This window comes from Doryrhamphus excisus, linkage group LG1 (assembly GCF_037039965.1).
Source record: "Doryrhamphus excisus strain RoL-2023G ecotype Guam linkage group LG1, RoL_Dexc_Guam_v1.1, whole genome shotgun sequence".
Classification (NCBI taxonomy): domain Eukaryota; kingdom Metazoa; phylum Chordata; class Actinopteri; order Syngnathiformes; family Syngnathidae; genus Doryrhamphus; species Doryrhamphus excisus.
The window spans coordinates 17,644,173-17,659,367 of NC_136357.1; the positions used below are offsets into that span (position 1 = coordinate 17,644,173).

At 43.4% G+C, this 15,195-nt stretch overlaps 1 protein-coding gene and 1 long non-coding RNA gene across 4 annotated transcripts in view; one reads left to right on the forward strand and one right to left on the reverse strand.

Annotated features, from left to right (window-relative positions):
- Positions 1–557: 557 nt before the first annotated feature.
- fbln1 (fibulin 1) overlaps positions 558–15,195 on the forward strand; it is a 47,972-nt gene continuing 33,334 nt past the window's right edge. Inside the window, exons 1-14 of one of the 3 annotated variants that reach the window (XM_058075375.2) lie at positions 558–1,089; positions 7,943–8,051; positions 10,202–10,331; positions 10,477–10,636; positions 11,260–11,325; positions 11,395–11,481; positions 11,775–11,912; positions 11,999–12,136; positions 12,805–12,948; positions 13,029–13,154; positions 13,223–13,348; positions 13,409–13,528; positions 13,617–13,748; positions 13,845–13,968. In XM_058075375.2, the coding sequence (XP_057931358.2) occupies positions 1,035–1,089; positions 7,943–8,051; positions 10,202–10,331; positions 10,477–10,636; positions 11,260–11,325; positions 11,395–11,481; positions 11,775–11,912; positions 11,999–12,136; positions 12,805–12,948; positions 13,029–13,154; positions 13,223–13,348; positions 13,409–13,528; positions 13,617–13,748; positions 13,845–13,968 (1,655 nt within the window). In that variant the 5' untranslated portion in view covers positions 558–1,034. Of the gene's footprint in view, positions 1,090–1,988; positions 2,059–7,942; positions 8,052–10,201; positions 10,332–10,476; positions 10,637–11,259; positions 11,326–11,394; positions 11,482–11,774; positions 11,913–11,998; positions 12,137–12,804; positions 12,949–13,028; positions 13,155–13,222; positions 13,349–13,408; positions 13,529–13,616; positions 13,749–13,844; positions 13,969–15,195 lie in introns of those variants that run through there. The other 2 variants (XM_078791698.1, XM_078791697.1) reach the window with 2 other exon arrangements.
- Positions 4,481–12,143, reverse strand: LOC131131058 (uncharacterized). Its single transcript, XR_009130140.2, has 3 exons — positions 11,996–12,143; positions 10,162–10,309; positions 4,481–5,117 (listed from the first exon to the last, which is right to left on the reverse strand). It is a non-coding gene; the product is annotated as an uncharacterized LOC131131058 (long non-coding RNA).

Below are 15,195 nucleotides of genomic sequence, written 5' to 3' on the forward strand. Positions count from 1 at the left end.
GAAATTCACTTATGTTCGGACCAGGAGCCAAAATTATCGCTTTAAATTAGCAGCAGTTTTTACCACAAATTCGAATGAGCTGTGTAACTCTATGCTTGTCCAATGTAAAATATGCCACATATCAACAACATAACATGAAAACACTGACCGGAGGACCCAAAAGTTAGCAATGTCACTAGCAAATCCGCCCAGGAAACGCAATCAGTGTTGCGCATGCGCATGGACTACGTCACTTCCTCCTTTAGCAAATCTTTACAACTGCGACGTCACGTGCTGTGGTGGTTAGTGAGTCCATCCATCTTCTATGCTTGTGGCCAAAATGCTAACCACTCGGCGGTCGTGCGGCTGTGGAAGTTATTATTGGATGAACATAAATGGTCAATAACCATACTTCAAATATGTAATATATTGGGGGTTATTTTTTTCGTGACTATTATTAAAATAGTTAGCATACTGTCTCATAACAATCACCGAGACCTAGCTAAATGCGCAATGTACGTAGCACAAACGTAAATCTCATATCCGGTTACGTCAGACAAACGTCAAATAAATAGAATTGGGAGTAGGGATGTCATTTACCCCTCACAACTACAATTACTATTTATTTTGACTCAATCGACAGCTAAATAGACAACAAGTAATGTTACAGCCTGTACGTGCTCATCACCTATTCTCATTGTCTCCATATCTACTTCCGTATGATGTCGACTCCAGTACCAAACAAAAGTTGAGACTCGCTGTGTCAGGCTTTTGAACGAGAATGTGTCTCTATACTTTTGCAATCATTACCGGGCAACGTGAAGGCTGGTGCAGCAGTGCGTGATTCTGCCCAAGTGAAAGTGGGTGTTTGTTTTGTGACGATGCGCGCACTCATTATTAGACGCTGAGTCCTGCAAGGGAGGCACCGTAACACTCCATCACTCTTCTTTCTCTTTCCTAACGCATCCATTGAATCCATTTTAAAAGCGAAAGAGCTTATTTTTTTAGTTTTAAACGTATATTTTCCAACAGTGGAGCTTGAATTGTCTCACCACATGGGTCCGCAGATTGTTCTGCTCAGTTCGATGCTGGGAGTCCTCCTTGCTCAAGGTAAGTTTCATCAACTACTTTTCTGAAGTTGAAAATGAAGCAGGAAACGGAGTCATTGTTGACATGAGTGGTTGAATAGTTCCCTGTTGGCTTGTTTTGCAATGCAATGACAGTTTTATGGAGGACTTTTGCTGCAAACAGGTATGGACTAAACTTTTTTTTTCTGTCCTTATACTAAAAAAAGTCTCATATCTAAGTCACCTCTTTTGCATGTAAAATGCAAACACCACAGCCTATGAGCAAACATTTCTTGACATGTATGTTCAATGCTGTGATGGATAATGTGCAATAATACATCACAAGTCAATTTAATATTAAATAACATGTTGTTCATAGAGTCTTTTGTCAAATTAAAAAGGGAGTAACTTTAATTTCTGCACAACTGCGTTAATGATTCAGATAAAATTGATGTTTAAAATGATTAAACCTAAAATATCGCTTTTGTTAGTTATTTATTACATGCAAACGTCGTGTCACTGCATGAGCCCAATGTGATTTACAGCGGATTCAAAAAATATGGCCATATGAGCAGAATTACTCATGCATTTGAAAGATGCAGATAAAATCTTTGATTCATGTGGTGATGATGTAATAAAGTCATGAAGTTTGATTACAAATGAGACATAGATTCCACATTTGTCCACATTTTCTCCCAATTTATGGTAAAAACAACATGAACTTAGCATGTGCGCCTATTATCCTTTATTTAATCTCATATTGTCAAATATTAATGTTTAACAGGGCGTCTTTTAGCTCTGTGTCATAAGCTCACACTTCCACCAAAGGCAGTCTAGACAGAGAGGTGTGATTTATACCATAGCGCTGGCAGGAGGGGTCATCAAGGCCTGAAACCTATCAGAACCTCACACGTGGGGCCACTTTCACAGTCGGAGGGGGCCAACAGGCGAGGAGGGATGAGGCTCGGGAGTGGGGGCGGAAGCAGAAGCGGAACAATAGTGGAGCAACCGAGTGAGGGTGATGTTAAATTATTCTAAGCAAGCTCTCGGACAGATATTACGGTTAGAACATAATTTACATGTTACATATGTTAAATATTATAGGGAGCCATTCCAATGGGGTAACTGCATGATCTCTTCTTCTAGTTCGAGTTGGCACTCGAGCAGCAGCATTTAGGAATAACAGATACAGATAAATGGAGAGATTAATAAATACAATGATATACAATATGATAAATGCCTTGCGTACTCAATACTTCATTTTCTTCCACTGATCAGGTTGGGGTTTAGGGGACATGGAGCTCTTAAATGTGTATAGAATAGATTATTATTTTAAATACACATGGGTAGATAATCCAGTGTATTCCATAAATTGTTTGTGGCGGTTTGCCACTAATAAATTTGGACCGCCACCGATAGATTTGTCGCGACCATTGAAAAATAAGTCTTTTTCGCCCTTGCTCACAAACTCATTATAATGGTACTGTCTTAAATTCAATTTGGACTGCCATAGATCGATTTGCGGCTACTTATTAGCCCTTTCTCACAAACACATTATAATGGGACTGTCTGTGTAACTTGTCATTAAAAGTCACAATCGTGGCACTGCTTCTTAACACACCTCTTATGCACATCTATAAAATCCAGCCAGGAAACATAAGTTATTATTATTTTAAGTACATGTGCATATGTGAACCGCTGTAGGAAGTTAAACCAACACCCGGAAGTCAATAACTTCATCTTCTGTCATCAAATTAGGTTTAAAAATAGGCCAATATCACACTTGGCCACACACAAGCCAGAGTTTTGTTGTTGTTTTTTTAAATTCTTTGCAACTGGGAGAATAGCTGATTGCACAACACGCATACCAACCACTAGGAGAAGTGACACTTTCAAAGTAAAAGCTTTCATAATACCCGTCTCTGCTTAAACATGGAAAATTATAAATAAGACAATGTAAAATAAAATAATTGAAAGATCAAACAAATGGAAATATTAGTCAGTGGCAAAACAACTGAACACTAAATGCAGTTTTTAAATGAAACTGGAGCCTATCTCAGCTGTCATCAGGCGAGAGGCGGGGTACACCCTGGACTGGTGGCCAGCCAATCACATATAGACAAACAACCATTCACACTCACATTCATTCACTCATTTTCTACCGCTTTTTCCTCACGAGGTTCGCGGGGGTGCTGGAGCCTATCCAGCTGTCTTTGGGCGAGAGGCGGGGTACACCCTGTACTGGTGGCCAGCCAATCACAGGGCACATATAGACAAACAACCATTCTCACACACATTCATACCTATGGACAATTTGGAGTCACCAATTAACCTAGCATGTTTTTGGAATGTGGGAGGAAACCGGAGTACCCGAGAAAACCCACGCATGCACGGGGAGAACATGCAAACTCCACACAGAGATGGCTGAGGGTGGAATTGAACCCTTGTCTCCTACCTGTGAGGTCTGCGCGCTAACCACTAGACCACCGTGACGCCCACATTCATTATTAAGAGAGGAAAAAAGTCCAAAACCTACATGGCTCTGTGTGGAAGAATTGCCCCCGCCCCCTGGTAAAACATGACTGTGGTGGCAGTGTTCCAAGATGAAAACCAGTGCTGAACAAAAGAACATCAAGACCTGTCTCAATTTTGCCAGAAAACATTTTGATGATCTCTAAGACCTTTGGGAAAATACTCTGTGGTCTGATGAGACAAAAGTTTAACTTTTTGGAAGGTGTGTGTCCCATTGCATCTGGGATAAAAGTAACACATCATACCAAGAGTAAAATATGGTGGTGGTAGTGTGATGGTCTGGGGCTGTTTTCCTGCTTCAGGACCTGGAAGACTTGCTGTGATAAATGGAACCATGAATTCTGTTGTAGTGGCCTACTGAAAAAAAAATCCCATTGAGATGCTGTGGCATGACCTCAAAAAGGTGCTTCATCGTGGAAAAGCCTCCAATGTGACTGAATGACAACAATTCTGCAAAAATGAGTGGACCAAAATTCCTCCACTGCGCTGTAAGAGACTCATTGCAAGTTATCACGAATGCTTGATTGCAGTTCTTGCTGCTAAGGGTGGCCCAACCAGTTATTAGGTTTAGGTGCCAATCACTGTTTCACACAGGGTTTTCTCTGCCATAAGAATCAGTTTCTATGCCGCTTATTCTCACTAGGGTCACAGGAATGCTGGAGCCTATCCCAGCTGTCTTCAGCGGGAGAGGCGGGGTACACCCTGGACTGGTCGCCAGCCAATGGCAAAGCACATATAGACAACAATCATTCATACCTATGAACATGATGTTTTCAAAATGTGGGAAGAAACCGGAGTACCTGGAGAAAATCCATGCAGGCACAGGGGGCGGGGAATGTGGGTCTCCTAGCTGTGTGGCCACACTGTGTGGAGTTAGCATGTTCTTATTAATTATTTTATTTTATTTTGCCTTATTTATAATTTTCCATGTTTCCGACATAGTGGAAATTCACTTAGTGCGGTTGGGTCTGGAACCAATTAACCGCACTAAACAAGGGGCGGCTGTAGAGGACACACTAGCAGCAATTGATTCTTTTACCAAACAGCCTGGTCACACACCACTGTGGGATGGCATTCCAGTCTTGTACAAGTCGTCACAAGGCAGCACCAGCTACTTGGCATAGGCAGTGACAATTTGGCGCATAAGACACGAGTTCAACTCCCATATTTTCTTTGAAATCCGCTAGATAGACATATAGAGATGCAGTAGGTTCCAGTCTCTCCTCGCGGGTTGGTGTTTCACCACTGAACTCATTAAGCCTTGTTTACACGAGGCGTCTAGACGAAGGCGAGCCGTGTGTCGTCCTGCCAAAAAAAGAGAGCGGCCCCCACATCGCTCATCTCGCCCTGGTCCCATCCAAGATGGAAATCAGCAGACAATACATCACAACAACAGCGGCGTGTCTGGTTCGCCTCGTTCTGATAATAACCAAAAGAGGCCCCTTCTGTTCTTTCAATCTTGGGTTTTAAAAGTCACAGACAGCGGTGGTCTTGGAATGCCAACTATGAGCAGAGTTTGGAAAACACTTACAGTGGCCCCTGTTGGGAAAGATAATTGGATTAGTTTGGTTTTTGGACTATTCAGCGCACGCTAAGCTCCTCCTCCTTGGACGTCAACTGTGAACAGAAATCATCATCATTTAAAACACCAGCTTGCTGGGTTCCTCAGAAAAACAACTGCACCACTTTTTACAAAACTTTTAAGTGGCTGCTACACGGTGTATCGCAGTATTATGGGATGTGCCAGACTCACAACAAGCTCAGACAATTGCAGCTCATTGTATTTTTTAATGACGTTGTAAGGATGAGCATCAAATCTGTCATTTCCGTCATGCATTTGCTCTGCTTTTGAAGTTGCAGGTTTTTGTAATGTGACGAAGGAAACGCATCCTTCCTTATGGACAAGGTACCACCGCTGACCCAACCATAGCCAGCTTCACTACACATCCTGAATAGTTCTGCAGTCCAAACACACAAACACACTATCCTCCCTCTACCTTATATTATATATCGTACTATTAAAGGTCTCCAAATTCCATCCATTCATTTTTCTATGCGCCTAATTTTTAGCCAATATGTGAGTGTAATGTAGCTATACTAGTGACAATATAAAAAGGCTTCGTTACACATCTTAAAACAGCAGTATCCGCCAGTCAACTACAGACAGTCATGGGAGCTGGAAGTTTGACTCTTGTTTTTTTTAGCATATATGTTAACCTCGCGGGCTGCATGGCACTAGAGTGGTTAGCACGCAGTCCTCACGGCTAGGAGACCCGAGTTCAATTCCTTCCTCGGGCATCTCTGTGTGGAGTTTGCATGTTCACCCCGTGGATGCGTGGGTTTTCTCCGGGTACTTCGGTTTCCTCCCACATTCTAGGTTAATTCTAGGTTAATTCTAGGTTAATTCAAGGTTAATTCAAACATGCTAGGTTAATTCATTCATTCATTCTACCACTTTTCCTCACGAGGGTCACAGGGGTTGCTGGAGCCTATCCCAGCTGTCTTCGGGCTCGCATTCATACCTATTGACAATTTGGAGTGGCCAATTAACCTAGCATGTTTTTGGAATGTGTGTGTGAAACCGGAGTACCCGGAGAAAACCCACGCATGCACGGGGGAGAACATGCAAACTCCACACAGAGATGGCCGAGGGTGGAATTGAACCCTGGTCTCCTAGCTGTGAGGTCGACGCACTAACCACTAGACCGCCTTACTAGGTTAATCGGCGACTCCAAATTGAATGTGAGTGTGAATGGTTGTTTGTCTATATGTGCCCTTTGATTGGGTGGCCACTAGTCCAGGGTGTACCCCGCCTCTTGCCCGAAGACAGCTGGGATAGGCTCCAACATACCCGCGACCATTGTGAGGATAAGCAGTAGGAAATGAATGAATGAATGAATGTTAACCTAGCATGATGGTGACGTTAAAATGTGAGTGTATGTTAGCAATGCTAACACTAATTTCGCTAAAGTATGTATCCTCCTGCACCAACCCTTAATGTTATGTTGTTGTAACACTTTTCCAGCATCAAGGCTCGATTTTTGGACAACATGCTTCCAATACACTATTTTGGCACCTTTAGTGCTTAAATAATTACAAAATATTAGAATATGGGACCTTTACAAGCAAGCATCTAACAACAAATCTATGTTTTTTCATGAAAAAGTATGACATTCACAGAGGAATGTAATCCACCTCCATTACCTGGCGGAATAGGAGAGCTTTGATGGGTATGCCAGCTCACTGTTTAGCTGGAAAACATGCTAATGCAACATTTTGTTCTGGCTTTTACAGCTCTGTGGGACATTTACGGGGACTGTAAACCCACTGTTGTCAGAGTTAAAGCTCTAAAAACACTACTGATATGTAAAAAGTTCTATTAGGTCCAAACTACCTCAACCTCGGCGTGACACAATGACTGTTTAGGCCTCAGCTCATTTTGATGAATGCTCCCAATAACCCTCCCCCTCCCTCCTGAGACAAAGCTTTAAATCCATGAGAACAAGAGCGTTGCTCTCCCAGACACTTCCTCCCTACCTGACCTAACATCATAAAGCAAAACAAGAATTTCACCAGCACCATCCCTGCTATTTGGATACATGATGAACAATTTAAGCAGCAGACGGGATGACTGGTTTGCCTTAAAGGAGGAAGAGCTTTGGCAGACCAGATCGGCACACTTGCGCAATTACACAAACCACTGGCGAGGGAATAATCATGGCTGCAGATTGTTGAACAAAATGCAAGATGACCGCTAAGCCGCTCCACATCAGATCAGATCGGTCTGGTCTAATGACCCTTGTTCATTTGTAGTCTAGGCAGGGGCGTTGTTCACTATACTACGAGTTCATTGTTTTAACTTTAATAACTATAAGTATGGGGCGGCACAGTGGTCAAGTGGTTAGCGCACAGACCTCACAGCTAGGTTAATTGCTTGTATGTTCTCCCCATGCATGCGTGGGTTTTCTCTGGGTACTCCGGTTTCCTCCCACATTTCAAAAACATGCTAGGTTAATTGATGACTCCAATTTTCCATAGGTATGAATGTGAGTGTGAATGGTTGTTTGTCTATATGTGCCCTGTGATTGGCTGGCCACCAGTCCAGGGTGTACCCCGCCTCTCACCCAAAGACCCTCGTGAGGAAAAAGCGGTAGAAAATGAATGAATGAATGAACTATAAGTACATGAAAGTGAAAACTAGCTCATTTGTCAACAGTTGCACAACGCAGCCGCAACAGAAGCAACATTGCTTGCAGCATTGATGCTCAAATTAATTAACCGAATCTAGGTATTATTTGAGAAAATTTGGTATTGTGATGCATAACTACATACTAATTAACATGCTTGGCCATTCTTATGTGCAGGAGTACAGCAAACCTCCATTGACGACTGCTGCAAAGATGGCCAGAGGGGTGCCAGCGATAACAAAGTGTGTGCAACCCTGCCGCTCATCTCCGGGTCGCCCACGTGCAGGTAAAACTGCTACAATGCAGTCGTCTATCGTGTAGACGTGTCATTTCTACGCCATACGTCTGTAGCCATATTGCTTCCTCCCAGCGAGAACAGGAAGCGGTAATAATCACGAGCTAATAACACGCCCGCTAGCAAACTGAACATGATGTGCCACCTTATGTGTTCCCAAACTTGTCCGAATAATAGCACCAAGGGAAAGAGCAGAGGTTTGTGGGGGTGGGAAGCGCCACATGTAGGGGGGAGGAAATACCTCGGAGGTGAAACCCAATGTGCACGGAATGGATGGAATAACAGGAAGAGTGAGTAAGGTGAAAAAAAGGTGAAGGCGCGTCGTCATCGTGCCCTTAAAAGGCAGTGCAGAGGAGGTGTGCACGTGGAGGTGAATTTCTGGTAAGAGACGCCACAGAGAGCTTGTTGGAAATGACAGAGGAGATGCATGGGGGCGGCTAAGCTCTTTTTCTTGTTAAAAGCCTGCTGGGATCCAGAACCGCAATTTAACTGATTGGACTGAGGCAATGTGATATTCTGTGAGGGAGAGAAAGGGCCTGTTCCTTTTGACACTTGGCCATTGCACCTTATAGCAGGGGTCTCAAACTCAATTTACCTGGGGGCCACCGGAGCTAGGTTCTGGGTGAAGCCGGGCCACATCAGGTTTTCAAAAAAACAAAAAACAAAACGCATTTATTAAAAACTGGAAAAAAAATCAATAAAAAAAAACATCTTCAATGCTTTTGCTTCTGCTATACCCTACACTTTTTCAGTACTTTAGTTCTCGGTTTCCACACCAAAATGTCTGATAAAACATTCCACTGTTCTCAAATATCTTAATTTTTATTTTTCTATACACAAAATAAGATTAAAAAAATAAATAAACAAATTAAGAATAAAGACAATAAATCAATCAATCAGTAATAAGTAAAATAATAATAAAACAGCAAATAAGAAAAACGTAAGAAACCACATACAGTTGGTAGAGAAATTATTTTTTTCAAATTCAAATGTACAGTATTAACAGTTATTTAACCTTTAACATGAACATTAATGAAACTTAATAATTTGACCCAATTAGCAAGTTAGCATCTTCCAAGTTAGCAAGTTCCATCTGGGAGCAGCGTGGTAACTTTAACAACATGTTTGATGAGATACTTTATCTTGACTTGTATTTTCCCTTTTATTCCAAATCATTTCCTGCATTTATTTGTACCCAGCGTCATAAGCCTTTAGCTTCATTGCTAATCCAAAGCAAAACAGGGCGGGGTAACAGTGTAGGGTAACAGTATGGGCTGGGCAAAATCATGTTAATTGTGTCCGGTGTGCACACAGCTTTAAGCTGTTATTTCAACATTAAACTTTGGTATCAAGGTGAGGGCCTCAAACTAGCGAGTTTGAGACCACTGACCTATAGGAAGTAAAAAGTCAAGAAAACGGGGAGTTGGAAATGTGTAAACACACAGCCATTATTGTCTACATAGGTAACAACACGTGTTAGTGGCAAGATTATTGTGTGTCAATTGGTCCGGGGCTACATGAGTGCTGAGGTGAAGATTGGGAAATAATTAGGCCAGTGTTAGCAAGACGTCTATGTCAGAGCAGTCAGCCCGTTAGTCTTAGACATTATATAATATTTGCTGGAGGTATAAGCGCTATGAGGTATCAACTGCAACAAAACATTTCTTTATTCTAACAATAAGGACCAACACACAGAAGTCGCCACAAAACATGTCAACAGTGCCACCTAGTGGGCATCACAAGGTAGAAGCTAATTTTTTTGTAAATGGCTACATTTTTGAGCGGAAGTAGAAAAGTATGACGTCATAACACTCCGTCCCCGACAGACTTGACAAAGAGAGTTGATAATCCCGCCATTGCGGTACGGTTTGCCAAATTATCCCCATATTGACTCCCAGCCTGCTGTATGCGCTGGAAACTGTTAGTCACCTCAAACAATTTTAATGTGGAAGTGGTTTACTTGGGTTTACTATTATTATACTAAGAGGGATGCCTTTAAAACACCACAATGAGTAAGGACATGAGGAAGTGGAATCCGTCGCGGGTTTGTGTTGATGATGTCTGGGTTGGAAATGAAAATAAACTACTGGTCTTTACTCACCAGAGTAAAGACTATTGAGATATTGTATCTGTCATGACAGGACAGTGCAGGAGCAGTGCTGTTTGGCCGTGCTGGAGGACAACATGTGCACCACCGGCATCAACATGGCCAAAGACCAAGGAGCATGTGACTCTTTGTTCTCCAACACCTGTGAGACAAAGACAACCAAGGTGTGCGTTTCAGCAATTCAATTACAGAAATGATTGATGTGGGGAGCCTCGAGGAGAAGGAATGATCTCATCTCCTTATGCCTTCTCTTGTTTATCATACTGGTCAACATTTCACAGACAGAGTTTTCCATTGTGTTTGTTTTAGATGTGCTGTGACTGCTGCCTGCTGGGCAAGACGGCGCAGGAGCAGGGACTTCCGTGCGACCACAGCCTGGCTCTGGGCTACCAGTGTGGTCTGGTGTACCGGGCTTGCTGCGTGGACGGAGTGCCCGACAATCAGACCACACCGACAGAGAAGCCTGAATGTGGGCACAGCTAAATGCATGTCACTAGCTTACAATGTGTTATAATTGGGATGAAACAGGAAGAATAAGAGGTGGAAACACTGTGGTTCTCACTGAGAAATATGAGCACACACTGCCATCTACTGGATGCAATAAATCATTACTCTCAGAGCTTATGACATGCAGAAGTGATTCCGGGCTACATGGCGGTCGAGTGGCTAGCACGCAGACCTCACAACTAGGAGACCAGGGTTCAATTCCACCCTCGGCCATCTCTGTGTGGAGTTTGTTCCGGGTACTCCGGTTTCCTCCCACATTCCAAAAACATGCTAGGTTAATTGGCCACTCCAAATTGTCCATCGGTATGAATGTGAGTGTGAATGGTTGTTTGTCTATATATGCCGAAGATAGCTGGGATAGGCTCCAGCACCCACACCCCAGTGAGGAAAAGCGGTAGAAAATGAATGAATGAATGAGAGAGAAGTGATTCCATTTTCCTGCAAAATTTCTCGATATGCAGAATAGAAAAATACACATTTTAATATCTAAATAAATTCCTAGCTTCAGCCAGGGCTGTCCAAGCCTTTTCCACAAAGCCCCACACATCAACAGATCAAGTAATCCTCATTTACTATGTCTCGCAGTGCCAATCAAAGACGAGACCCCAGACAATGGAGACAACAATTCAGTGTTAACGGATCAGTGCAATGGTGCAGTATCACCAACATCATTTCATTATTTTCTTACCTGGCAATAAATGGCATCAATTGTCTTTGTAGGCAAGTGTGCTCATCTTTGTGTGAGTAATGAGACGTGCTCCTGTTTCAAAGGCTACAAACTCAAGCCAGATGGAAAGACCTGTGAGGGTAAGGAGATCATTGCTCACATTTATTCATAAATGCATACTTCATAAACCTCTAATTTATTTATCTAAAAAAGGTTTATGAAATTGGAAAGTATGTTAACTAATATTGGCTTATAGATACTGTATATGTATCTGCATGGGCTGTGCTGCCTCACACTGCATGGAAAGGACAAGAAGAGTCGACACAATCAGCACATAATGTAGCTTTTGATTTTTACATTTATTTCTTTTTTCTCACCCTTTACACTCTTTTTGTATACCGGTATTGAACACATTTTTTCACTCATCCGGCAGACATTAACGAGTGCTTGCTGGGTGCCAGCAATTGCCGGGGAGGAGAGCGCTGCATCAACACGGAGGGCTCATTCCGCTGCCAGAGAGAGGTCAGCTGCGGTACAGGCTACGAACTGACCGACAACAACAACTGCAAAGGTGCAAATCAGACCATCCTTTACACTACCGACAAAATATTTTGCTGTATCTGTCCAAAGTGACAAACATGTTTTTTTTCTCACCAGATATTGACGAGTGCGAGACAGGCATCCATAACTGTGGTCCAGAGTTTGAGTGCCAAAATACCCAGGGGTCATTCCGTTGTCTCCCGAAGGTCAAATGTGGTGCTGGTTTCATCCAGGATGCTCTGGGCAGCTGCATTGGTGAGGCTTCTACTTTTACTGGATGATACAAAGGAAAATGAGCATGGGTTGCATGGTGGCTGTCTACGATTATGGACTACACTATATCAGTGCTATTCAACTGGCGGCCCGAGATACCCTTTACAGCAAATTCGGCGCTGCCATTAGTGTTTTTTTACAGGAGAGTGCTCCTGTTAAGGATCTTTGACAACAAATGTTTTGAACGTAGGTCCTTGATACTGCAGAGTGCTTCCGTCATATAGAGGATCTTTGACTAGTGTTTTGGTAGTTGGGGTATGGCCGTAAACACAACAGAGCGTTCTAGTCATATACGTAGAGGATCTTTGACTAGTGTTTTGGTGGTAGGTCCTTAAACAGTGTCTCTATATGATAGAGCGCCTCTGTCATGTAGAGGATCTTTGACTAGTGTTTTGGCAGTTGGGGTATTGCCGTAAACACAACAGAGCGCTCTAGTCATATAGAGGATCTTTGACATGTGTTTTGGTGGTAGGTCATTAAACACTGTCTCCATATGACAGAGTGTTTCTGTCATATAGAGGATCTTTGACTTGTGTTTTGGTGGTAGGTCATTAAACATTGTCTCTATATGATAGAGCGCCTCTGTCATATAGAGGATCTTTGACTGATGTTTTGGTATACAGTATATTCAATGTGTGTATATGTTACAGATATCAATGAATGTGTCAGCCAGACAGGCCCGTGCCACAGAGGTCAGGTGTGCATCAACACGGTCGGCTCGTACATCTGCCAGAGGAACTCTGTCAACTGTGGGCGGGGCTACCACCTCAACGAGGAAGGCACACGCTGCGTCGGTACGACCGTCATTTTGTGGCACGCGCGTATTAACAAAATGAATAGTCAGCAGCAGCGCTGTGTTTTCTTACCGCTCAAGACATCGACGAGTGCAAAGGCCCCGACCAGGTGTGCTCTGGTCACGGCTGCATCAACACAATGGGCTCCTATCACTGCGAGTGTGACAGCGGCTACAACTTTAACAGCATCAGTCGCCTCTGCGAAGGTAAAAAGAAGAAGAAGAGCGAGGATGTAGCCAAGTGCTGCACATTTATCTCGTATGTTATGTTGTAGATATTAACGAATGCAGGCACTACCCGGGACGCCTATGTGCTCACAAGTGTGAGAACACGCCAGGATCTTACCAGTGCAGTTGCACCACTGGCTTCAAGCTGGCGCAGGATGGCAGGAACTGTGAAGGTAATGGAATGTACTCATTCAGTCGGAGAATTCCTCACGTTAACATGTTCATCTGCACAGATTTAAACGAGTGCGAAAGCAACCCATGCAGTCAGGAATGTGCCAACGTGTACGGCTCATACCAGTGTTACTGTCGCCGTGGTTACCAGCTCAGCGACATTGACGGCGTGACTTGCGAAGGTACCGCTCTGTACGAGCATGATCAATTCTATGCTTGTGAAACCACGACAGAACCATAAAGGTGTGTTTGCTGTCATCATGTGTACAGATATAGACGAATGTGCTTTGCCCACCGGAGGTCACATCTGCTCCTACCGCTGCCACAACACACCGGGCAACTTCCACTGTTCCTGCCCTCTTAACGGCTACACATTAGCACCTAACGGACGCAGCTGCCAAGGTCGGACACCCACACCCTCCCGTTCTTGCCAGACGGATGTGATCACTGTTCCCTAGTTTAATATGCTTTTGCATTTTCAATAATGGTTCCTCCCAGATGTTGATGAATGTCTGACAGCGACGCACACATGCTCGGAGAACCAGAGCTGCTTCAACGTGCAGGGTGGATTCCGCTGCCTGTCCTTCGATTGTCCCAACAACTATCGCAGTGTCGGAGAAACGTGAGTGTCCCATTTGTTCATTCATTCATTCATTTTTTACCGCTTATCCTCACGAGGGTCGCGGGGGGTGCTGGAGTCTATCCCAGCTGTCTTGGGACGAGAGGCAGGGTACACCCTGGACTGGTCGCCAGCCAGCCAATCACAGGGCACATATAGACAAACAACCATTCACACTCACATTCATACCTACGGACAATTTGGAGTCATCAATTAACCTACCATGTTTTTGGAATGTGGGAGGAAACCGGAGTACCCGGAGAAAACCCACACATGCACAGGGAGAACATGCAAACTCCACACAGAGATGGCCGAGGGTGGAATTGAGCCCGGGTGTCCTAGCTCTGAGGCCTGCTCACTAACCACTCGAGCGCCGTGCAGCCTGTCCCATTGTAGACTCTTTAAAATCACTATGGTGGCTGGATACTAGACGAGCAGGCTTCCTCGGGACTATTAGGTACATATTGTACCTTGCAAGTAGTTTATGTCTGAAAGAACAATCTTTGACTCATTAAAATATGTTACCAATAAAAGTGCATTACACTTTGCCTAAATGTTTGAAGACGATGAAAGAGACCATAATAGTAAAGTCAGTCAGGGGGTGAATGTTCGTTTACCTACACTGCAAAAACACATTATAGTATATTACAGCATAAGGGGTGTCCTGACATTGCAGCCTTAAATACCAGCCAATACCGGTATTGATCCGATATCAACACAAATCATCCATACTTGGAGGGATGTAAATCTGTTTGTGATAGATGATTCAGGATGTATCTAGATACGCGGATTAAAGGGGAACACTTTTTGTGGGAAATTTTGCCCATCATTCACAATCTTTATGTGAAACATGAACACATATTTCTTTCCCTTTTCTGTGCGTTGTAGCTCGAGCAAATGGAAATATGTATGGGCGACATGGGAACTACCCATTTTGAAGTTAAAACCCTAAAAGAAAAAACACCAACAGTGTTTATTTACATAACTGACTTCTAGATTACCCAAACCACAGCTATATTGTTATTGTAGCAGCTAACATGAAAAACTATATTCATCTGGTGGATTAACACGACACCTTGCTCGGCGCTAGTCTCGGTGTCACTATCTAGCTCTCGATTTCGCTACAAAGACTCAACAAGATGCTCGTTTAGGACCGGAGCACACGTCATGTGCTGGAAGACACAGCCATCCCAAGGAGAGCAGACATTGTAAGTGTTGTTGCTGTATCTA